Source organism: Mus musculus, chromosome 2 (genome assembly GCF_000001635.26).
Source record: "Mus musculus strain C57BL/6J chromosome 2, GRCm38.p6 C57BL/6J".
Classification (NCBI taxonomy): domain Eukaryota; kingdom Metazoa; phylum Chordata; class Mammalia; order Rodentia; family Muridae; genus Mus; species Mus musculus.
In genome coordinates, this window is record NC_000068.7 from 180,171,338 (window position 1) to 180,194,857 (window position 23,520).

The 23,520-nt window shown below is 57.6% G+C and overlaps 2 protein-coding genes and 1 non-coding gene across 6 annotated transcripts in view; 1 reads left to right on the forward strand and 2 right to left on the reverse strand.

Moving 5' to 3' along the window:
• Positions 1-250: 250 nt before the first annotated feature.
• Adrm1 (adhesion regulating molecule 1) lies at positions 251-4,946 on the forward strand. Its single transcript, NM_019822.3, has 10 exons — positions 251-351; positions 697-910; positions 1,519-1,635; positions 2,573-2,696; positions 2,972-3,058; positions 3,528-3,609; positions 3,823-4,055; positions 4,261-4,418; positions 4,517-4,619; positions 4,737-4,946. Exons 2-10 carry the CDS (start codon positions 698-700, stop codon positions 4,841-4,843), a joined length of 1,224 nt encoding a protein of 407 aa, NP_062796.2. The 5' UTR covers positions 251-351; position 697; the 3' UTR covers positions 4,844-4,946.
• Positions 4,947-5,035: 89 nt separating this feature from the next.
• Lama5 (laminin, alpha 5) overlaps positions 5,036-23,520 on the reverse strand; it is a 49,532-nt gene continuing 31,047 nt past the window's right edge. The window contains exons 27-79 of one of the 4 annotated variants that reach the window (NM_001081171.2): positions 23,338-23,498; positions 23,153-23,261; positions 22,638-22,735; positions 22,355-22,556; positions 22,067-22,193; positions 21,526-21,665; positions 21,052-21,167; positions 20,757-20,968; positions 20,214-20,418; positions 19,891-20,035; positions 19,568-19,708; positions 19,303-19,464; positions 18,993-19,094; positions 18,823-18,906; positions 17,996-18,226; positions 17,230-17,343; positions 16,928-17,055; positions 16,522-16,602; positions 16,209-16,423; positions 15,839-15,939; positions 15,464-15,644; positions 15,225-15,374; positions 14,477-14,628; positions 14,286-14,396; positions 13,992-14,103; positions 13,064-13,234; positions 12,681-12,877; positions 12,281-12,397; positions 11,983-12,137; positions 11,627-11,768; positions 11,430-11,532; positions 11,021-11,131; positions 10,235-10,414; positions 10,013-10,161; positions 9,756-9,932; positions 9,505-9,641; positions 9,272-9,425; positions 8,973-9,106; positions 8,737-8,899; positions 8,499-8,621; positions 8,269-8,417; positions 7,915-8,191; positions 7,673-7,803; positions 7,384-7,554; positions 7,178-7,292; positions 6,940-7,085; positions 6,672-6,867; positions 6,398-6,562; positions 6,154-6,307; positions 5,937-6,070; positions 5,766-5,856; positions 5,551-5,670; positions 5,036-5,427 (exon numbers count right to left, since the gene is read on the reverse strand). In NM_001081171.2, the coding sequence (NP_001074640.1) occupies positions 5,210-5,427; positions 5,551-5,670; positions 5,766-5,856; positions 5,937-6,070; positions 6,154-6,307; positions 6,398-6,562; positions 6,672-6,867; positions 6,940-7,085; positions 7,178-7,292; positions 7,384-7,554; positions 7,673-7,803; positions 7,915-8,191; positions 8,269-8,417; positions 8,499-8,621; positions 8,737-8,899; positions 8,973-9,106; positions 9,272-9,425; positions 9,505-9,641; positions 9,756-9,932; positions 10,013-10,161; positions 10,235-10,414; positions 11,021-11,131; positions 11,430-11,532; positions 11,627-11,768; positions 11,983-12,137; positions 12,281-12,397; positions 12,681-12,877; positions 13,064-13,234; positions 13,992-14,103; positions 14,286-14,396; positions 14,477-14,628; positions 15,225-15,374; positions 15,464-15,644; positions 15,839-15,939; positions 16,209-16,423; positions 16,522-16,602; positions 16,928-17,055; positions 17,230-17,343; positions 17,996-18,226; positions 18,823-18,906; positions 18,993-19,094; positions 19,303-19,464; positions 19,568-19,708; positions 19,891-20,035; positions 20,214-20,418; positions 20,757-20,968; positions 21,052-21,167; positions 21,526-21,665; positions 22,067-22,193; positions 22,355-22,556; positions 22,638-22,735; positions 23,153-23,261; positions 23,338-23,498 (7,860 nt within the window). In that variant the 3' untranslated portion in view covers positions 5,036-5,209. The other 3 variants (XR_003950861.1, XM_006500575.3, XM_017315832.2) reach the window with 3 other exon arrangements.
• On the reverse strand, positions 8,418-8,486 carry Mir7005 (microRNA 7005). Its single transcript, NR_105972.1, has one exon. It is a non-coding gene; the product is annotated as a microRNA 7005 (primary transcript).

Sequence of the window (23,520 nt, forward strand, 5' to 3'; positions counted from 1 at the left end):
CGCCGCCCCGCGGGGGCCCTTTCTGCGAGTCGTGGAGGCCGGGGCGCTGTTCCCAGCGCTGCCGCCAGGGGCCACCGCCGCTCCCCTATGACACAGCAACAATAGGGGCCGCTCTGGCCCGCGCTTCCGCCGGAAACAGGCCGCCGGCGCGGAGGCGGGCCGGATGCGATGGACGGTGACCAGGGCCAATCGGGACCTGGTCGGGGCCGGCCGCGCGGCTGACGGAACTCAATCCGCGGCGAGAGCGGCGGCGGGGCGGGCCAAGCACGGGCTTCCGGCGAGGCCCGGCAGGCGCCGAGGAGGAAGAGCGAGCCCGGACGGTGCCCCTAGGCCGAGTGTGAGCACCGCCAGGTAGGGGCCCGGTGGCGGCAGCGGCGGCTTAGGCGCACGCGGCTCCAGGCTGGGTCGAGCGGCGGGAGGACGGGACGCGGCAGCAGCCGGGGGGCCGAGTCAGTCCGGGCCGGCCGCCGGTGCCCCAGACGCGCCGGGGCCGGACGCAGCGAGGCTCCCTCCGCACGGGCGGGCAGTGACGTCGCGGGAGCAGGGGCTCCGCGGGGCTGCGCTCGGCCCTGCGCACAGCCCTGGCCTTGCGCAGCCTGGCGCGCTCCCGCTCCCGGGCAGTCGCGGGCCGACCGGCGTATGGGTGGGACATTGAGCACGCGACGCGGAACGACGGGCCTCGCTCTGTTTTTTCAGGATGACGACTTCAGGCGCTCTGTTCCCAAGCCTGGTGCCCGGCTCTCGGGGGTCTTCTACCAAATATTTGGTGGAGTTCCGGGCAGGAAAAATGTCATTAAAAGGAACTACGGTCACCCCAGATAAACGGAAAGGTCTCGTGTACATCCAGCAGACGGACGACTCCCTTATTCACTTCTGTTGGAAAGACAGGACCTCTGGGACCGTGGAGGATGTGAGTGCCTGTAGCCAGAACAGGCCAGCGGGGCAAGAGCAGGGAATATGGCTTCATCTTCCATAGATTAGTGTAGGGGTCCCAAGGTTGGCAGAGTGCTCCAGTCACTCTGTGAAGCCATGCACCCCGTGGTGACCATGGTTCTTAAGGTTTTAGCAGAGACAGCCTGCTGACAGGGTGATAGGGTGGGCTGGTGGCCTCAGCCCTGGCCTTAAACTTCCAGTCTTGTGGAGGAGTGTGCAGATATGACCCTCACCACAGCCTCGGGTAGTTTAGCGCTCTGAAGAGGCTGCTTTCCTTGGGGCTCTTTGTCTCCCAAAGTACATTGTTCTTTGTTACACTTAGGAGCAGCTAGCCAGAGTTGGTTGACCTTTTACTTCTTGGAACACAGTTCCAGAATGTTTCTGTTAAGTCGTCTGGTCCTCAGAGAGCACTTTTTCTATTCCTCCAGTCTGGGCCCTCTTCTGTTTGTCTTCACTGGGGTCTGAGACTTCTTGACTCCACCCTGTTATTGGGGTCCAGCAAATATTCAGGGACCTAAGCCTTGGTGGTACACACTTGTGTGCCTCTGTCTATCTGTCGTCTGACTGTCCTCCTTGTGTCGCCAGGACTTGATTATCTTTCCTGATGACTGTGAGTTCAAGCGGGTACCTCAGTGCCCCAGTGGGAGGGTCTACGTGCTCAAGTTTAAGGCAGGGTCCAAGCGGCTCTTCTTCTGGATGCAGGTAAGCAGGAGAGTGGTCTACTCTGTCTTTCCTTGTGATTCACTTGGGGTTACTTTCCCCACATTAGAAGGTGCTGACCTGGAGGGCCTGGTCTGGCTGCGTTCCTACCACGGTGGCTAGCTGGTGGTTAGGCACCGGAGCCCCGCTCGTGGACTTATCTGTAGGCACACAGCTCCAGGGCCTCAGGTCTTCCATTACTCCATGGCCACGAATTTTAGCTCCCAGAGGTGACGCCCTCTGTTCTCTCAGCAGTTGAACGTCCCCCACTTAAGCTCTTCTGTGCTGTGTGTTGCGAGGCCCTTCAGTGTCATGGCTCCTGCATCTCACCCACATCTGCAGTGTCCCTCAAATGCAGTCTCCACAGTCTGCCACCTGTTGGAGACCATTGGCATATTTGTGTTTCTTATACTGTTAATGTGGTTCTGCTGTGGTATGGGACATGGGCTCTCTCTTGGGTATGTGGGTCCAGTCTGGAGTCAGGGCTAGACTTGGGGTATGTTCAAGGGTGGGGTACACAGCCATTACCATTGTCATCCTGTGAAAGGGGGCAACAAGCAGCTATTTGTCTGCAAAGTACCAGGAGGGGAGGGGCTTCCTCTCAGCCTGGGTTCTGGTCACCTGAGCACAAGGATCTAGAACACAGAGAGGACAAGGGGTGTGGCCCCTTTGCCTGGTGGTGGGGATCAGTTCGTTCCCTGCACGGCTCACCAGGAGCCATACAGTGAAGGCACTGCAGTCTTGCATTGTGATCATTGGCTCTGGGGCCTTCTCACTGTTGCCATTGCTGTCCTATTGAGCTGTGCTGTCACATTTGTAGTGCTGCCTCTCCAGTCACTGTGTGCGCGCGCTGATTGAGGCTAGCTGGCCACATGGGTGCAGGGAGCCGCTCCTTGTGCAGACTGCTCAGCTTTGGCTCTTTGCATATGCTCTCTGGCAGGAGCCCAAGACTGACCAAGATGAGGAGCACTGCCGGAAAGTCAACGAGTGTCTGAACAACCCCCCCATGCCTGGGTCACTGGGAGCAAGTGGGAGTAGTGGCCATGAGCTTTCAGCACTGGGCGGTAATTATCACCTAGACCTGCGTGGGGCATTGTCCTTCAGTGACTGGGGACACTGTGAGGCAGAGCCTGCTTGATAAGTTCTGGTTCTTTCTTTCCTCCCATCTACACAGAGCTCACCTGCTCCCTGCTGCCTCCTTCCAGAGGCTGTTACTCCCTCAGTGGTTCTTGGGTAGGGCCAAGGCCAAGCATCTGCCATAGAGTGCAGTGCTCACAAGGGTCTAGGTCCTGGCCAAGGCCACCACAGCAGGCCCATGTCTGATTCCTGTGTTTACCAGGTGAGGGTGGCCTGCAGAGCCTGTTGGGGAACATGAGTCACAGCCAGCTTATGCAGCTCATCGGACCAGCCGGCCTGGGAGGACTGGGTAATGCCCCGCTGTCCCTGGCTCCCTCCCATAGGTGCCCTTTCAGTGCTTGCTTGCAGACCCGGGGTTTTCTCTCAGCCATGTCTGTGTGTTCCCTGTGCCGCTCCTTTGGAAGGTGCTTGTCTGCTGGGTGGGTGGAGAGGGCCTGGTCTAGCATGTGTATATGGAGTTTACCTGGGGTACAGCACAAGTGGTACAGTTACTTAGAAGGCACTGTTCTGGCTGAGATTGGCCTGTTCGTGAGTATGAGTGTGGGTGGGGTGGAAATGACCTAACTCAGTAGAATAGCTTTTAGAATGCAGACTAGTATGGCGTGGTCACTACAGCCTCTTGTGGCTACCTAACCCTCCCTGTTCATCCCTTGGTGTTGGTATTGGAATATGTAGCTTCTCTTACTGGTGGACATGGGTTAGTGTCTTCTCAAGTGGGCTGGAGGGTGTATCTAGCACACATTTCTTTATTTCTGTAGGTGGACTTGGGGCCCTCACTGGGCCAGGCCTGGCCAGCTTGCTGGGGAGCAGTGGACCTCCAGCCAGCAGCTCTTCATCCAGGTGAGCTCCATCCCCCAATGCCTGACATGAATACCAGGCACTACCTAGCACCAGCCAGCACCTTCTCCTTTTCTGAACTCACTCAGGAGATAGGGTAGAGGGTCCCCGTTACCTCAACTTGTTGCCTGGGGAGGTGGGCCTGCAGACCTGAGGAGTAAGTAGCCCTGAAGCATGGTGGGCCTAGCTGCTCCAGCCCTTGCTCACTTTCCCCAGCTCCCGGAGCCAGTCGGCAGCCGTCACCCCATCCTCCTCCACCTCTTCCGCTCGCGCCACCCCAGCCCCTTCTGCCCCAGCAGCTGCCTCGGCAACCAGCCCAAGCCCCGCACCCAGCTCAGGTAATGGAACCAGCACAGCAGCCAGCCCGACCCAGCCCATCCAGCTGAGCGACCTCCAGAGCATTCTGGCCACTATGAACGTGCCGGCAGGGCCAGGAGGCAGCCAGCAAGGTAAAGAGCTGTGGGTGGGTGCTCACAGGGTGAAGGACTGCTGACCATAAACTCCATGACTCCTGGAGATGTGGAGCCTGGTGTCCATGGCGTCCAGCCACACCTGCCTACCTCATGCTGCCCTGCGGACAGGCTCCCAGTCTCCTGCCCTCTGGGTGCCTGGGTTAGCATCAGGCCACTGATGGCCACCTTGCTTGTGCCCTAGTGGATCTGGCGAGTGTGCTGACCCCAGAGATCATGGCTCCCATCCTTGCCAATGCAGACGTTCAGGAGCGCCTGCTGCCCTACCTGCCCTCTGGGGAGTCTCTGCCCCAGACTGCAGATGAGATCCAGAACACATTAACCTCGCCCCAGTTCCAGCAGGTATGGATGTCCATGGCACTCTCTGTACCTGTGTCTTTTAGCTTTGGTGGGTCTGGTGCCTTCGGCACCCAGGTCTGCATGGCTGCTCCTTGTTGCAGGCCCTGGGTATGTTCAGTGCGGCCTTGGCCTCAGGACAGCTTGGCCCTCTCATGTGCCAGTTCGGCCTTCCTGCAGAGGCTGTTGAGGCCGCCAACAAAGGTGGTGAGTACTGATCCCCCATCGGCCAGAGCCAACCCTGTGTTTGTGGAATGCTAGAGGCTGGCTGCCTGGGTGGTAGCCCTAGCCTGAGGTTTAGTTAGGCCTCTGTGGCTGTTTCAGATGTGGAAGCATTTGCCAAAGCCATGCAGAACAATGCCAAATCGGACCCAAAGGAGGGCGACACAAAAGACAAGAAAGACGAAGAAGAAGATATGAGTCTAGACTAAATTATTCAGTGTCCGTCCCCAAGTTGGAATTGGTAGCTGTGTGATTCCGTAGTGGTGATTGTGATTTGCCCACCTCACTAATAAAGTCCTTCCTTGTACCTGTCCAGTATGGTCTGGGCCTGTGTTACTTGCATCTCTGCTCTGGGCTCTGTACCCCACCACCATTGCTGTTTATAAATCAACACACTCAAGTCAAACAAGTCATTTTAATTTCAGATCTCAGTACTGACAGTTGTTGGGCAGGAGGAACAAAGTATAAATATAATATCTGTTCTACAGAGTCCTTTTCCTCTAAAAAGACAGTGTAAACCAGAAATGACTTGTTATTCATAGAAAGTGTAGGCAAACCCCAAGGTCTGGGAACCCTCAATGCCAAAGTAGCGGGGAGACACTGGGCTTGGCCTGCCTCTGGGTCAGTGCCTTTCCCTGCTTGGAAAGTGCTAGGGTTCCTGAGGGGCATCCGCGCATCCCCACTGCCCCCTGGATTTGTACAGAAGCAGTCACGTTGACAGGGGCCCCATTGATCAGCAGCTTCCTCAAGCATCCTCGGTAGGCAGGGAGCTCTGGCCGAGCAGTTGAAGACTCTGAAAATACAGAGGGGCCAGAAGACTGGTGTCATGGCGGCTGGGTCCTTTGCCCCCTGCATTAGCTAGTCAGCCTGGCCTTTTGCTACCTTTTGGAGGAAGCAGAGGGTAGTCCGTACTTACTGGGCAGGCTCCCGAGGTGCAGAAGTGCTGGAGAACCAGCCAAGCTCTCTGGCAAACGGCCTGTGGTGTGGTTGCTCTGTGTGTCTACCTCCAGCCGGAGTGTGTCCCTGCCCATGATCACTGTGGAGCAGAGTTGGGTTCCCTAGCCAGCCAAAACTGCAGGGTCCCTTCCACAACCCACCCTTCTCTGTAGGAAAGGAAAAGGGTCCCCTCACCTGCCACTCGGTGCCACCGTCCATCACAAAGCTTGGGGTAGGTCACCCACGTGGAAAACTCCCCTGCCCCATCATTTGCCTGCAGCAGGACCTGGGATGAAGGACAGTTAGTTCTGCCCATCAGAGGCCACAGTGAAGAAACGGTGACCCCCGCACCACAGCTCTGCTCACCTGTTCTGTCAGCACCTTCAGCTGCATGTAGGGAGTGGCCAGGGCCTGGCCCAGGTGGAAGATGAGGCCAGCAGCTGCCAAGGGCCGCATCTCTAGCTCCAGGCTCACATAGGGCATCTTGGCCTTGGGGAGCTCTGTGGGGAGGAGTGGTGAGGGGAGACTTCCAGGGCCTGGCTTAGAACTCCTATTCCCACAAGACCTCCCTTGCCTCACATACCTAATGTGACAACTCCCTCACTGCCTGGGAAGAACAGGCCATCTTCCAGGGGGCCTGAGACACAGGGTGTGACCCCCACCATTTGCGTTGGGGTCCTCAGTGGCCGCTTATCCAGCTGTAATTTCTTCAGACAGCCGCTGAACCCCACAGACACCTGCAAGGAGCAGATGGATAACATAAGGCTTAGACTGCTAAGGGTGGACACCCGGGCCTAGACCAGGGATGGGAGCGGTATGGTTCTCACAGGGAGCTTGGAACTGTAACTGCTGGCAGGAAGACCTCCTACAGAGAGGGTGTAGGGCTGTGGTCGCTCTGCCCTGGGGACCCGATGGTGGAGAGCCTTCTGGCTCCAGGTCTGGCTGCCGTCCACCACAAGCTGGATCTGCTGCATTCCCCAGCGGACGGACACCTGGTGTGGGGAGAATCGCAGTCAACAGTATCCCAGGACCCTGGAGCTTGAGGAGCTGGAGGGCCACTGCCTGTGCCCTGCCACCCACCCTCTCTCTGTAACCTCTCACCCTGTGCCACTGGCCAGCCCGTGAGTGCTGGCGACTCTGGACCTGGAGCCGGGGCCCAGGGCCCTCAGTCTGTGCGACAAAGTGTCCATGGTTTAGAAAGAGTACCAACGAAGGGCTGCGGCCCGACATGGGGGCTGTAGAGAGCAGGAGGCCCTGGGAAGCCGCATGTGGACGGACAAGCATGGAGAGGTGGAGCCTGAAAGCCAAGCATGGTGTCAGCACGGGCAATACCTCCAATCCCACCCAAGCCTGGCCTGGCCAACCTTACCTATTCCTGTGGGACGGAGAGATACCCACAAACTGTAGGTAACTGGGCAGGGGTCCCCCAAACTGGTATGCATCCTGAATAGTCCCAGGGAGCCAGGGTGTCGTGCAGGCAAGGTCCTGGCTGGGTTGTCGACTACGGCGGGAAACCTAAGGTACAGACCAAACCACAATGCATTGGCCAACTGCTTGACAGCCCCAGCTACCCCAGTCCTGCCCACACACCACTGTGGGTCCCCCACCTTCTGAGCCGTGGCCCTTGAGGTCTCGATGAGTTGGGCTGGTGTACAGCCTACGCTTACATTGACACTCCCCATGTTCTGGTGTAGGTCAAACACACGCTGTGGTCCCCGAAGTCTGGGAGGGGGCAGGGGCAGGTAGATAGATATGTCAGTAACTGGAATGCTGGGGTGAGCTGGGACTTCATTCCCTACACCCACCAGCTCACCGCTGTACAAAAACATTGCTGATGCAGCCACTGAAGTTGTGGAAGGTACCAGACACAGGCAGGCCTCCCAGGAGAAGCCGTGAGGGTTCCTCGGGCTGTAGTTGGAGCATGGGAGTTGTTCTCTCATGAGACTTTACTAGTTGTAGCTGGTCATCCACATACAGCCATACCCTGGGAAGAAGATGGTGTTTCCCAGCCCAGCACATTCTTCCTGAAGACCTAGCCTCCCCCAGGCCCTCCTGTGGCGCATACTAGCCCTCCTTCCCTCTCTGCCTGAGGCAGGGCTCACCCTGTGACATTGCTATAGAAGGCAACATAGTGAGGAGCACCATCAGCAAAGACCCTTTGAGTTTCCACCTCTTGGTTCATAAAACGGAGTGTCACGTGGCCCTCCCTCAGGGATACCTGGTACGGCCCATCCTAGGGACAGAGGCAAGATCACCGGTTAGGCCAAGAGTCCAGACTCATCCCTTCTTGCCCCTACAGGCCTAGACTGTTGGCTGCAGCAGAAGCAAGCTACCAGCAGCTCACCGGGGAGGTACGGTAATACAGCAGGTTGTTGTCCTGGGTGCCACGAAAGCCAAAGCCAGAATAGACCACTTCGGTGATGGGTGCCACATCAGGAAGTGCCAGGGGCAGGAAGCCGTGGCCGTGAAAAGTCATGGTGCGTCCCACTAGCAGGTCAGCGGTGCAGCCGAAACTGATGCCCGTGGTGTTCAACCGTTTGAGGTCCACGTACTTGCCCAGAGCCTTAATACCCTTGATGCAGCCACGGACAGAGCCTCCGGAGGGGAAGAGCTGCCGTAGGCTGCGGGACACCAGTCAGGTCGTGAGTGGCTGCCGTAGTGGCACTGGGACCCCACGTACCCCAGGGCCCATGCTCACCTCAAGGGCAGCTGTTCAGGTGGCACACCTCCCAAGTAGTAGGCATCAGCCATCTCCAGCATGTTATCCTGGTCTACGCTGAACACAGTGGCCCGCTCCACACGCACCAACACACGTTTGCGATTGCCAGCCAATAGAAACACTTGGATCTGCAAGGGATGGGTAGCAGGCACAGGAAAGCCAAATTTCTCTGCTGGTCCTCCCATCCCCAGGCCCCTTCCTTGCCTTACCGCCTTGCTGGCTGCCGTCAAGGCTTGTGGGGGCTGCAGTGGGTCGGCCTTCTTCAGGCCAGAGCCGAAGTCATAGAAGAGCACCAGGGTGCCTTCCTGCACTGCCAGGCACAAGAACTGGCTCTGCAGGGACAGGGCAGAGCGAGGTGAGCTCAGGGGCTTTAGGAAGGGTCACAGCAGGGCAAAGCCAGAATGGGGGGAGGCACAGGGCAGGGTGGGACATGGGGGTCAGCTGTACCTCTTGCTTGAGGAAAAAGATGATCCCATTGTAGGACACAAGCCGCAGCTCCTGGTCAAAGCGTTTTGTGTTGCTGAACTGCTTCTCAAAGCTGATGCGGGCAAAGCCACTGCCATCCAGGTAGGAGCCATCTGTGAGCCATGGGTCACCGGTGGCCTTGGAGCTGCAGGTTGGAGGCCTCAGGTCAGTGGAGGGCGGGTAAGTGGAGTTACAGGGTGCTGCTGGGCCTTACCTACCGAGCACAAGGTTTATCTACTGCCGTGTCCAGCATGAAGGTCTGCTCAAAATTGTAGAGGCTGACCACCTCCTCATTCAGTGTTTCCATCTCAATGCAGCCCAGGTAGCCAGGGAATCGGAGGGGTTCAGGGGGCTGGGGGTAAAGTGTATGGTCAGGGCACCTTCCTACCTCCCAGAGACCAACCACACTCAGACTGCAGGAGAATGAACTTAAAAGCAGACAAGGACTATTCCTAGGTCAGGGTAGGCAGGATTGCCCAGACACTCGAAGACAACCCCAAGGCTGAGCCAGGCCCACCGTGAAGTTGCTGGGGTATCCTCCCACGTAGAAGACAAAATCGTCAGGATGCAGGTTGAGTAGTCCCTCGCTCCCAGGGGCCACCGTGTCTCCCTTGATCTCATGAACCATCTGTTTCTCCACGGTGACAGACATGTGGCCAAACTGGAGGGTCCTAAGAGCAGAGGTGAGGGGTGAGACACAGACACAGCACCTGGAAATACAAGTCTAACCTCCCATCAAGGCAACCCTACCTGTCGATGCTGACGGCTGCAAACTGCTCCCCGATGTTCTCGTCGATGCTGAGAGTTGTGGGGCCAGCCTTTCCTAGCCTGTACACCCAGTGCACCTTCTGATTACGCAGAGACACTCCCATGTAGTCCCCAGTGGCCTGTGGCGACGGGCCAGAAGACACAGTTAGGATGGAGACCCAACACCACCCATTTCTAACTTGCAGTCCGATATAGCCCATTCCCCCCCCCCCGCCCCCCGGCCTGCTTGGTACCTGGCGGCTGCCCATGTACAGAACAAAGTGGTCCCCCGTGTTCTTGCCAGGTTCGGGCGCTGGCACTGGGCTCTGGATGTGGAACTTGAGGGCAGTGTACGCAGCAAGGTCGGCAAGGTCTCGTGGGGTACGCAGTCGTACCCCTGAACGCCCATTGAACTTCATGGACACCTTGACCTGTGAGTGTAGCACGAGAGGGTTTACTACCTGGCTTCCCAGGTCCACCGTCACCGCCTACATCCAAGGTGAGCACCCACCTTGCTGGCGGCACTCCGGGCTTGGGCAATGAGCTTGCGCACACGACCAATGTTGGCAGACAAAGCCAGGCTGGCATTGTGAACTCCACGGTTCTCTAGACGGCTCAGTTTGGCCAGCAGCTGTGGCAATGTCTTCTCCAGGGTGGACACTGCAGGAGGGGTGGCATGAGAATCTTGTCTCCCACACCTTGGCCCCCAGGAAGGCAAGGACCACTTGCTCACCTGAACTGCTTGCATCCCGTTCCACCTGGCTCAGGTCCTGGCCTTGCAGGCCTCCCAGCTGGCTCTGCCACCTCTCCACATTCTTCTGCATACCCTGAAGCTGAGACTGCACGTGGGTGGCCGTACTGAGGGCTTCGGCAGCCACAGCCTTGGCGTGAGCAATCTTCTCACTGGTCTCGCCTGTAACAGATGGAGACCATTCCCAGCAGCAGCCAATTTCATGTTCCTAGGGCCCTCTGCTGCGGGAACCCACCCCTGTGGATAGCATAAGCGCCATACTTGCAGCTCAATATATTCAAGATCCTACCCACGCTTCTCTTCATGGCCCTGTAACCCTCCCTCCCAGGGGCTATTACCAACTCCCAAGTCTTGCCTGGTTTCTAGGTTTGTGCCCATGAGTGCCTGGGACATTGGGACATTTTGGTGGCTACAGAGAAACCCAGACGACAGGGTCAGACCATGCTGTTGTCAGTTCTGAGCTCTCTTGGAAAGGCAGCCAGATGAACCCCACTCTGACCTCTGTGCTCACAGGTCAGCAGGTCTTTTCCAGGAATGCCCTTCTCCCAAACCAAGGGGCACGCTCCTACATCCTCCAGTAACTACCCCAGTGCCAAGTGCCTACAGGGCCACTGTGTCGGTGACCTGTGCCACCCATCAGAGGCACAAGCCCAGAGTGCCCCTTGGCACTCGAGCCTCATCGGACACACTAACCACAGCATGGACTGACTCATTAGGTACTACTGAGTACGGAAGAGTGACAGGCAAGAGCAGGAAGAAGCCACATACTCGTGTCCATGGCCAGCATGGCTTGTGCCTCCTGGATCTGGGCTGCTAGCTGGTTCTTCCTGGCCCAGACATTATGAAGCTGGATCCCCGCAGCCTGCAGACGGCCCTGAGCTGTGGAGGGAGGGGAGGCAGCCTCAGTGGCAAGAAGTTCCACCCAACCCTCCTGGCCCACAAATGGAGTGAGGACAAAGATAGGGGCCTTGAGCTTCATTCATCCTAAGACAGGCAGACATTATCGCCACCCCCCCCCCCCCCCCCCCCCCGCGCCAGTAGATCCTGTGGAGTAGAAGACACATAGGGCAGGCACATTTAGTACCTATTGATTCTTACACTGAAACACACTAGAATCATCCCGAAGCTATAGGGACATGTCCCAGATATCAGTGTACTCTAGGATCTATGCACTCACCAAGGCCCAGCCTCCCCTGGTGTCCAAGGATGGTCTCCTCCAGGGCACTGCTGTTGGCTAACAGCTGCCGGGCTCCAGCTGCTAGGCCCCGCTGCACCACCATCTGCAGAAGATCGGGGGCTGTTTACATGGGACCGTTCACAACATCAGGCCTGGGAGCAGGGCTCCTGCAGTCCACAGGATGCTCAGAGCCTCACCTCCCATGTGCGGCTGGCCTGCCTCAGTGCCTGGCCTGCCGCATCCTCGGCAGCCTGAACGGCCTGAAGGATGCTGCTGTAGGCATTGGAGGCTTCCACAGCCCTCTGGATGAAGCGGTCCTGATTGATGCCAAGGATGATGCTGCCGGGAGGGAAGGAGGATCATGGGATGTGTGGTTAGGTGTGCCGAAGAGTATAGCCTGGCTGGTCATCTTCTCAGGGCGTCTTATTGCTTTAGATCTGCTCCTTTCTGCCAAAATTTGGGCCCCAAACTTCCCATGAGGCTACAAAAAGCCTGGCTCCTTCAGGAATGATGACTGTGGGCCAACCGGGGCACCCTTGGGAGTGCCACATACCCAGACAGGTTGATTGCCAGCTGGTTCAGCTTCTGAGCGTGGGCCTCAGCAGCCTCTACCAAGTCCACCTTGCTGCTGGCAGGGGAAAAGGCCTGCATCCTCTTCAGTAAGGGTGTCCAGGCTCCATCCAGGCTGGCCGCCAGGTGCTCTAGGTCCTGTGATGGTGGTGGGCGTTATTTTAATTACCCTCCTAATGTGGGGCCAGGGAATCCAGCATAGCTTCAAGCTGGCAGCAAGCAGAAATCTTAGAGGAGACTTCTAAGCCAGGAATGAGTGATGTGGAGGGTGTTGTATTTACCTCCTTAGCCTGGTCTATGCCCTGCAGAAGCTCAGAAACATGGCCCAAGATGAGACTGGCAGCTTGAAGAGTGGCCTTCAGGGTGGCATTGTCCTGGGACAGTTCCTGTTTCCATTGCTTGGGACAGCATTTTAAGAGAGCGGGAAGAAAGGCTGTAATGGGGGGGCTCTAAGCACCACAGAGCACTAAGTGGGGGAGGGGGAGAGCAGGAGGGAGGGGAGGCCTGGGTCTGAGAGAACATGGGGGACAGGCAGAAAGGACCAAGAAGAGGAGGGGAGATGTAGAGAGAGGAGGGAGAACAGGGAAATAGTTGACAGAAGACCAGGGCCTGGGGAAGAGGTGGCCAGAGAGTGGAAAGGGTGGGAGACAGGGACACAGGGCAAGAAGCAAATATACTCACCAGGGCTTCCTTCAGCCGTTCCTGGTTGCGGCTGTTGAGTTCCTCAGCCTCCCGGGTGGTATTAACGGCCTGGTTCAGGGCCTCACGAAGATCCATGAGGCCAGACTCATACTGAGCCAGCTGGTCCCGAATGTGTGTGGCCAATGACTGGTTCTCCTCCCAGAAGCTGGTCAGCTGCTCCTGGACACGAGCCATCACTGGCCAACACCAGAGTAGGAAGGTGGTCACCCTGCTGCCTAGACCCCGTCATGACACCCCTCCCCTGGTCACTGCCCAGCACCGGTCTAGTCCACCTCAGAAGCAGGCCAACCTTACATTTGGCTCCAGGGCTCCCAGGCCGTGATCCTGAGCAGCCCTGCCTAACAGGGTTTGACCCCACTTACGCCTCTGGGCTTCGGCCAGTTCGGCCTCTGCCACTGCCCCCTGGGCCCCCAGGTCACGCGTCCGCATATCCCAGAGCAGCCGCTCCACTTCAGCCAGAGCCCAGCGCAGCTGCTCGCCAGACGGTACCAAGGCATCGCCTGGAGATCCTTGGCCCATGCGAGATGCCAGCTCTACAGAGAGGGGATTGTCAGGGTCTGGGGCTAGACTCCATCACCCACTTCCAAGCCTGAGAGCTGCCCAAGGCATTTCGGCAGGCCGCCAGCACATATCCCAGCAGCACTTCACAGGCTCTTGGAGCCCAAGATTAAGACCCCTCTCTGCCTTTCTGTTAATCCTGACATGCTGGTTCAGCCTTCCTCAAGCAGAAAGTTCACTTTTCCCCACTCCTTTGGCTGTGCCAGATCCTGTCATAAGATTGGGAGCCCTGGGCTGGAGAGATAGCTCAGCGGTCAAGAGCACTGACTGCTCTTCTGAAGGTCCCGAGTTCAAATCCCAGCAACCACATGGTGGCGCAAAACCATCTGTAATGGGATCCTATGCCCTCTTCTGTTGTGTCTGAAGACAGCGACGATGGTGTACTCACATACATGAAATATATAAATAAATCTTTTAAAAAAACAAAAAACGATTGGGAGCCCCAGTTTCCTTTCAGCTGCTGCTGGTCTGTACTCACATACATGAAATATATAAATAAATCTTTAAAAAAACAAAAAAACGATTGGGAGCCCCAGTTTCCTTTCAGCTGCTGCTGGTCTGTTCCTCACTAAGGTTTGCTAGTACTCCCCGTGGTTCTATATGATCCACTCTCCCAGAGAATAAACACACAGGACCCAGCCAGCTCAAGAGGAGACTTCCAGGAGGCCCCGCCCGTCCCACCCCTCCAAGCAGCTCACCCTATACTGGGCCAAGCATCAACGAGAGCCTTACCATTCAGGGCACGGCCCACAGCTCGCACAGACTCCAACAACTTCTGTGCCCGGCCCAGTGTGGACTCTGTGGTGTCCAGTAGCTGGCCTGCCTGACCTTGGACCCCTGTGGCCTGTGGGTACAGTTTCCTTCAGCTGTGGTGTTTGTGGGTACATGACTGAGGGAGGGCAGGATAAAAAGGGTGGCACCTGGGATGAGGGAGGGTGGCTTTGGTGTCAAGGACTGGGAGATCCTGAAGGTGAGGGCTCCTGAGCAGAGGCACCACAGGACATGGGATAGGGTCATAGGTCTTGCCTGACTGCCCAGCCTCTCCGTGTCCTGTTGAAGGCTTATACTCTGCTGCTCTAGAGTCTGTAGCTGCTGTGCTGCCTGGTAGCGGGGTCCCGGTGGGCTCCGGAGTTTACTCTGTGGGGGGCAGGAAGGAGGTTAAGTACCACACGGCCAGCCAGAGGAGGCAGGGCGGCAGGCGGGTGGGCATGAAATACCTGCAGGTCAGCAATGGAGGCATTCAGCCTGTGCAGCCTGGCCCAGGCCGCGGAGCTGGCATTGATACCCTGCAGCTGCTCACGGATAGCGGGGAGGAGGGCACCAGCCCGCTCGAGGTCATCCAGAAGGAGAACCACACAGTGGTCACACACTGTAGGCAGGGGAAGTGGGTACGGAGGACATGAGTGAGCCAGGGACCACAGAGACAAGCGGGTCAGCACAAGAAACCAGCACCAGGGTTATGGGTAATAAATATGGAGTGAATGGGCCAGGGCAGAACTTATCAGGAAAACAGGGTCAGCAAAGCATGAGAGGCTGGCCTAAAAGACTGAACTGTGCCGGTTATGTCAAAGTTAGAGGGACACAAGGTCAGCAAAGGCATCGTCCCAGGGTCAAGTGAAGGTCCCCATCTGGGCAGGAGGAAACTGGATGGGCAGGAGGAAGCTGGCCTGAGACTATGGAACACTTTATTAGGGAGAATCCCGGGCAGTGAGATCCACCGAAGGGACAGTGGCCAGTGTTGGAGCGACATCCCCACGTGGGATGTTTCTCAAAGGGTAGATATCAGATTAGCATGGAGTTGTGGAAATCCTCAGAAAATGGATACGGGCAGCTGGGGTCGTCCCCTCTGGGATGTTGCGATTTAATACAGGGAAAGAACGTTAGCCCATCAGGCCTGGGAACCCCAAATACCAGGCATTGTAGAAATAGTGGGGAAAGATGGAGAACAGTAGAGTGAAGGCTTACCTTCACAGTGTATGCCATGGCCCCCAGGCTTGCCCGGTACAGGCACCTGGTGCTGCTGGCTGCAGGTGTCACAGCGTTCCCCGCTGAGCCCCGGGGGACAGGTGCAGTGGCCCGTGTGTGGGTCACAGTGGCCTCGGGGACACTGGCAGCCTGCAGGAAGAGGGGTAGGCAGATGTGACTGGAGGCGCTCAGGGATGCCTGCCTCTCTCCACCCTGCCTTCCCACAGTCCTGTACTCACGCCTGCAGCCCTTCTCTGGGAGGCCCCAGTAGCCAGGGGCGCACTCGAGGCACTGGGGTCCTGTGGTCCCTGGCTGGCAGTGACACTGACCGCTCTGAGGGTGGCACTCGGAGCCCTTGGCAGCTGGTCCACAGGCACAAGGGCGGCAGCCCTGGCATTGCTCAAAACCGAAGTATCCTTCCTGTGATAAATCACGTCGTCACAGCCTGTCTAGCCCTTAGCGTCACACCTGGCAGCCCTGGAAACCTGGGCTAGCTCAGGCTCCTATGACCAGCCCAAGCTCCCCCCGGCCCATTTCTCCACAGACCAGGACTCTCCCTCAGCACACTTCCTCCCTCCTAGCCCACCCCGTTCTCAGGCCACTGCCAGCCCTACCAAACAGCGGTCACAACGTTGTCCAGTCACGCCTGCTTTGCACAGGCAGCGTCCACTCTGGGGATCACAGGTTTCTGTCCCACATGGGGAACAGTCACACCCTGCAGAAAGTGAGGGCTGCAGTTACTGCCCTGTCCCCCAGTTCAGTTCCTCCTGCTGTTTTTCCCGTCACTTGGTCCTGGCCTCTCACACCCCACATTCACAACATCACTGGTCCAATTTGGCTCTCCTCCTTACAGCCCCACCCTGAAGGGGACAAGGCAAGGACAGGGTCTGACCGTGAAGCTGGCGACTATGTGGGAAGGTGGCCTGGCTACACCCGCATATAGTCTGTTCTCAGGGTGCACCCAAGATCCCACTCAGTGCTTACGGGTGCAGTTGCCTGGCAACAAAGCATTGCCATAGAAGCCTGGGGCACAGCGTTCACAGTGGGGCCCAGTGGTGTGACGGAGGCAGCCTCGACAGGCACCCGTCAGGGGGTCGCAGTCACTGAAGATCATGTTGGGGTCTCCATTACCGCTGCAGTCGCAGGGCTGACAGGAGCTGCCTAGCACCAGGGGGTTCCCAAAAAAGCCAGGTGCACACCTGGGGATGGTGACAAGGAGAGGAGAGGGAGAGGTCAGGGTCTGGTGGCCCTACTCAGGGCACCCTGTTATCGATTGAGATCCACCCCGCTTAATTACCGCTCGCAGGAGGCACCAGCATAGCCTGGCCTGCAGAGGCACTGGGTTCGGCCATTTCTTAAGACGCAACCGTCTGCAAAACTGTAAGGACAAGATAAGCAGTTGTGACACAGCAGCACCTCTCCATCGGGGCAGCCTCAAGGTACAGGGGTTCCCACCATCTCCACCAGGGTAGCCTCTCGGTGCGAGGGTTCCCACCCCATCCATCAGGGCTGGTACCCGGTACTGGAGTTCCTACCCACTCCATCAGGGCAGCCTTGTGGTGCGGGGGTTCCCACCAGCTACATCAGGGCTGGTACCCCATGCTTCCCACACCATCCATCAGGGCAGGCACCAGGTGCTAGGGTTCCCACCTAATGGGCCCGCCCCAGCTGCTCAGGTGCTGCAGAGGAGACCAGCTACTTACTTATTGGAGGGCACTGCCAAGGGGCAAGGGCAGCTCACACATGGGGATGCAGGGTTACTGGGATCACTGCTGACAAAGCCAGGCCTACAGCGCTCACATTGGTCCCCTTCTGTGTTGTGCTGGCAGCCCTGGGACACAGTCCATGGTCAGTGCTGAGAGCAGCAAGCCCCACTTCACCCTACCTCACCCCAACTCCAGGGACAGCTCTAAGCCAGCTAGTATGTATCCTGGGCCTGGGTCTGAGTTTATCTGGAACCATAGGCCCTGGGGTCTTCCTGGCCACCCTTGTTTAGAGTACTCACCACACAAATGCCAGAGCCAGGAAGGCAGCGATCTGAATGGCCATGGCACTGACAGGGGACACATCGGCCTAGGAAGAGACCCTTGGTGTCCCGGTAATAGCCAGGGGCACATTCCTGGAGAAAGGCAGGTAGGGCATTAGTGACTGGATGCCAGCCCCACGGCTGGGCAGACTAGAGAGGCTGCTCTCCCATCAGCCTCTGGGACCTTCACGCACTACAGAGGCTACAGGGACAGCATACACTGGATCATAGGGAGTTGGACACCAGAACTGCTGGCCATGTCTGTTGGGCTTCTAGACTTATGGACACTGTGCCAGATGTGGATATCACGGCTCAGGAATGACCAGCCTGTGGGACTAGCGACCCACCAGGGCCACCTTCTTTCTACCCTGAACATCTTTTTCTAGTGGTGGTCAGACATAAACCTTCCCTGGGTATCATGCTAGACTACCCAGATCCCCAGGTGAGGGAGGAGAGAGTGGGAATCAGGGTGGATCAGGGATGCTGACTGTGTGGGTCCTGGGTGAGCAATGGACAGGTCACGGCAGCTGTGTGTATGGAGCGGTAGGCAGTGGTGAATGCTGGGACAGCAGGTGAGGATAAGCAGACACCTGAGCAAGCATGCAGGCTGAGAGGGACAGAGAGGAAGACACTCGGGCAGGGGCAGACATGGGACAGGGTAGAAAGCAGATGCTGGCAGAGTATGCTTGGGGAAGGACCCGCGGGGAGCACCTTCATGGCTAAGCGCCCACCCTCACCCCTTTACCTGGCACGAGTCCCCACGGTAGTTGGCAGGGCACATACACAGTTCCACATTGCTGGCTGGAGGCCCCCTACCAGCCTCGCTAGCCACCTCCAGTACCACTCTACGCAAGGAGACACTGGAAGAGGTCTGCGAGAAGAGAGCACGGATCTGCAGCTGCTCCAGGCCGGCCAGCACCATCATGAGTTCTTCTCGGGACACGGGGTTGTGAGTCTCCAAGTGCCGGAAGTTCCCCTGTGGGGCAAAGGTAAGACTTCAGCTAGGGCAGAGCAGGGAATGCAGAACTGAACCCCACGGAGAGGATGGGGTGCATGCACACAGATCGCAGGAGGAGGGGGCTCCCGCAGTCACCCGTGGTGACAGTGAGCAGCTGGGCTCCTACTTCACAACTCAAAGTCAACTCCAGGTATATTAAGAACTTAAATACGCAAAGCAGATAGTTCAAATTATTAAAAGAATATATAAATGGGCCCTTTCTGACATCAGAGAGGCAAATATTTTCCCAAACAAGACACACAAACTGAATAATCGTGAAAACCTGATAAACTTCAGGTTATCAAGAATCTGTTCATCAAAGGAAGTTTTAAAAGCTTCTTTGGGCCAGGCGTGGTGGCAAGAGACAAAGAGGAGCTCCCACAGTGCCTCAGAGCCCGCTCACCCACTGTGTTCGAGGGTTTTAGAACCAGAGATTCTTTAGACCCATCATGGATGATCAGAAAGGAAACCCGGCAGCCTCTGTCTCCTTCTAACATCAGCATTCTCCATCGTGGAGACAATGAGAGCAGCGGCTCCTTTGGGCCCTTGTTGGGCTCCAGGCCAGCTCTGCTCACCTCTACCAGCTGTAGCTGTCCTCGGTGAACCTGGCCAGGCGGAGGGTACGCCAGTTCCAGGAAGGCGATGCTCATTTGGTTGCCCTGAGAACCAGACACATGGACCAGGTGAGGGCTGGCAACTGGGCTGGTCCACTATCCCGTTGGCCACACCCACTGCGCCCCACAACCTGCAGCACGACGTCCGGCCGGCTCTCGTAGGGAATGAAGATATCACCTCGCTGGGTCTCTGAGTGCAGCTCATAGTGGAGGGTTCCACCGTAGGATGACACCTGGAGCCAGCACAGTGGGAACGGTCTCCCTCTTTGTCACACCCACCCTTACCCACAAGCACCCTTACCTGGGCACCTCTCTCCTGCTCCCTTTACAATACAATGTAGCTCCAAGGTCACATCCAGGGACCACATTGCCACCCATGCTCCCCAGTGCCCCAGGGTGCTTCCTCCCCTCAGAGTACAACCCCTCAAACCAAATGCTCACCCTGTCTCCCAGATAGGAGGGCGGAGCCTGCCAGTACAGCTCTGAGAAAGTGTCAGCCACAGAGCGCAGATCTGCGTGCAGCAGCTCTATCTCAGGCCGATGCTCGTGGGGTACCACCTGCCGGTCACTGCTCAACAGCACCCAGCCCTCCATGTCCACGAACTGTGAGCACATGTGAGGGTCACAGAGTGGAAATGTGGCCTTGCCCTGCACTGTGGGGCCCCTCTAGTGGCTCCCACCTCAGTCCCAGGCTAGACCAGGATACCTCATGGCGGGCGAGGTTAGAGTTCCCACAGCGCTCTGTGGCCCCGAAACAGAAGCAGCGGGTACAGCCCTTGGGGTTAGCAGCATCCAAGGAGAAGGTCCCCACGCGACACTGGTCACATCTTGAGCCCTGCACGTTCTCCTATGGGCAGAGAACAATCAAGGCCAGTTGGCTATGTGCTGAGAGCCAGACAATAGACCAGTTGTCCTTGTCCCCCAAAGCTTCCAGAAAGCCCCATCTGCCCAGGAAGGCTGCTGAGGAGGACCATGGCTCAACTGAAGCAGATACGTAGTAAGGAGCCTGGGATACAAGCCCCTGCTCACCTTGCAATGGCATTGGCCTGTGAGGGGGTCACACACGCTAGCCATGGTGCCTGCCTCATGGCAGTCACAGGGGCGACAGCTAGGATAGCCATAGAAGCCCGGGGCACAGGTATCACAGCGACGTCCAGCTACATTGGGTCTGCATCTGTGTGCGGACAAAGGCTAGGTGAGTCCCCCTCTAGCCCTGGGTCGTGCAGATCCCACAGGACTCCGGCCCCTAGAGTGTGGTCTGAGAGTAACAAGACTGCGGTGTGAAAGGCGATGCTCTCCCTGACCCAAGACCCCACACCACACGATTGTGGGGTGCCGTCGGCTGAACTCACCTGCACTGGCCGCTGTCCATGTCACAGGTAGGGTCCGTCAGCTCCTGGACGCCGGGCCCTGAGCAGTTACACTCCTCACAGCCCACCAAGGGGTGGCAACCAAAGCTCTGTGGCTGGCAGACCAAGCAGTCAGGGGGAACAGTGCGTGGTGGACAGATACACTGGCCCGTGAGCTCGTCACACAGGCGGGCTCCACAGTCACAGGCTGTTGGGGTGGACAGCACCGGTTGACCCCTCTGCCCCGTTCAAGCCCCAGGTGCAGCCCATAAGGATGTGGTAGGGAGGGGTGGGGACACTACCCTACTTTTACCCCTGCCAGGCTCCTATGTGTCACTGTTAGGGCTACACTTCCTAGACCCTATTAGACAAGCCCACGAAACAGTGCGCATCACCCAGGCTGCTAGCTGCCTGAGGAGCACAGACAGGAAGTGCCATGCAGTTAGTGAGCACAGACAGGAAGTGCCATGCAGTCAGTGAGGCTCCAGAACGTTCCCTTGCCCACCATGCACACTGGCTCTGATTCTTTGAGCACTGGATACTCACGCCTGCAGTTGGGGAAACCCCAGTAGCCGGTGGCACAGCGGGAACAGTCACGGCCAATAACGTGGCCCCGGCAGGGACACTGGCCCCCGAAGGGCTCGCACGTGGGGCTTACGGCACCCACCTCGTGGCAGCCACAAGGGAGGGCCCCGTTGTTGTAGAAGAGAGACAAGGAGGTGGCGGCATTCCGGCAGAATGGAGATGAGCTGCTGGGGCTACATTGGGGGTAAACAGTGAGCCTGGCTCCTGGCCTGATCCCTGTGCTCCGGACCCCCTCTCCCGCCCCAACCCAGCCCACCTAATGTGGTAGCCCTGGGTGGCACAGTGGCTGATGAAGTCATAGGATTTGTCCAAAGGCTCCTCTTGGAGGTAACTGGAGCTGTAAGCATCCTCAGGGACAATGAGTACGTAGTCCTATGGAACAAGACCAGGTGGTCATCTTTGCAAGGGTCTGGCAGAAGGGCCTGGCTGGGGCAGACTCCTCAGACTGGTTAAGGCCAGAGCATGGTAGTCCTAGTCTGGCAGATAGTGAAGGGACAGCAAGCCAAACATCTAGCATTGCTCAGGTCCCCTTTTCTTCTCTGTTACCCAGCCTCCCCTTCCACTTCTGTCCACCAGCTGGGCTTAGTGGCTCAGAGCCTCTCCCATGGTGCACCTGTGATGGGGGATACCCTGACAAATCAGGTGATACACTCGAGCTAAGACCCACAGATATGGGACGGGCGTAAAGGGAAGGCCACTCTGCAAGTGGCAAACCAGCCCTGAGGCTCACCAGCCAGAGCCACCGGCCTTCTGGCACACGCACAGTCACGGTGAGCTCGTTGTCTGTAACATCCAGCATCGTCTGACCCTCACACAACACCAGGGTACGGCAGCCATAACCATGAGGACAAAAGCTGGCGTTGGCGTGGCCTGGAGGGGGTCAGAACAGGAAGGTCAGGCCTCCAGTATCAACCACTCTAGCCGCATGGCCGACGGATCCTGGGTGTAGGGCAGTTAGAGATATCAGGGAACAAAGATAGGACAGGCCTTGTGCTAAGAACTTCAGGTGCTGGAATGTCACAGGCAGAGAGCCTACCTGGGAGACCAGGCCTCAGTCTCTGTGAATGATACATAGCCACACATGATCGAGTACCCCACGTACAAGTGACCGAGCCCTCCAAGCACCTTATAAACCAACATTTGTCTCACCACTCCTGACAGACGTGAAGAGCTCTAATACAGGGACCGGGTGTTGGTACCACTCACCACAACCACTGGGCACTTGGTTTGAAAATTTGACAGCATCCAGGTTTTCCTCCCTTGCTACTTACCCTGCCAGATGCGGCCACCATTAATGAGTACCTCCACAGGGAAGGAGGGGTGGACCGGCTGGTAGCCGTGCAGCAGAAAGGCATAGCGGCCCAGGGTGGGCACCTGGGTGGTGAAGACCACCGTGCCCTGTTGAAGAGTCTCTGATGAGTGGCCAGAGTAAGGAAAAGCTGGTCCCACCTCTGTCTGCAGCCTCTGTCACGGGGTGGCAGAGGACAGGGACCCAGAGCCCTGCCCTGCCTCACCCCCACCCATCCCTGGAGAGGCTTCCGTCCACCCTGAGCCCTCACCTGGGGGTGGCGCAGCAAGGTGGGTTCTGCATTAGGATCCACCGCAGTTGGCGGCCGAGGCTGTGGTCCCTCGGGGGGTGCACCTGGTGAGAGCTCCTGAGACTGAGTCAGAGGCAGGTCGGGAGGCAGCGGCAAGACCTGGCAGTCCTTAAGGATGATGGGCTGCGGTGGCTTCGGGAATCGGGAGGCTAGACAGGCAGCACTGGGAAGCACTGTGAGTGAGAACACTTTCCTGGCTGACAGGTCCCTGGCTCCTCACCCTAGCCACTCCCAGCCCCAGTACCTGCTGGGGTTGAAAGTTCCATGACTGCTCACACAGAAGACCCGGGGCTCCACAAACTCAGTACTGAACTCCTCCACAGGTACCAGGGTGACGCTGTGCTGTGGGGGAAAAGATGATAGGCTGCTACTCCGCAAGCAGCTGAGGACAGGAGGCGCGGTGGGATCGGGACGGCTGACCACATACTTTAGATGCCAGGAGTCGGCTGAGCCTACACTCCTTCAACTCTGTCTTCTACCTGGAGCCTACACTCGGGTGCAGAAGTGGTGATGGTTTCTAGGGTTGTACCCCAACCCTCGTGGTATCCCCATCTATCTACTCTGCCTCCATCTCACCTTCTATATTGGGCTCTCAGCTCAGAAGGCAAGAACACGGCCAGATCTCACAAGGCAAGACCAAACTACACTGCAGCCCCATACCACAGGAGCTCCTGGAGCCCAGAGTCTCTGTTCTCTTTTTTACATTCTTAAAATATGCTAGCAGATGCCACCCTGGGGCAAGGGCTCAAGGAGCTTTACCAGGAAGAAGTGAGCTTGCTCAGCTGTGAGCCGGATGCTAGCCTCAGAGTCCAGGTAGAAGATGGCTAGATGATGCTGGGTGTCCCGAGCCGGACTCCGGCACAGGGAGCTGAGGGAGGGATGGACTGTAAATGGAAAACCCAGGGCAGGGCCCTTCCATCCGCCCTTTCCTGTTCTAAGCTTACCTGTATGGGCAGGGGTGGAGGTTGAGCACCCCTTGCTGGGGGGCTCTCTGAGGGGTGTGCACAGCCACTCCCATCTCTTGGTGTGAATCCTCACCGACATATTCCACCACGAGAACATATTGGCCAGGCTGAGGCACGGCCATCTCGAGCTGGATGTCCACCTGAGGGAGGGCAAGGTGACCA

Coding starts and splice junctions, on each gene's coding strand:
- Adrm1 (NM_019822.3), top strand. CDS start 698: ATGACGACTTCAGGCGCTCTGTTCCCAAGCCTGGTGCCCGGCTCTCGG. Junction 2,697..2,971: donor TGAGCTTTCAGCACTGGGCG/GTAATTATCACC, acceptor TGTGTTTACCAG/GTGAGGGTGGCCTGCAGAGC. Junction 4,620..4,736: donor TGAGGCCGCCAACAAAGGTG/GTGAGTACTGAT, acceptor TGGCTGTTTCAG/ATGTGGAAGCATTTGCCAAA.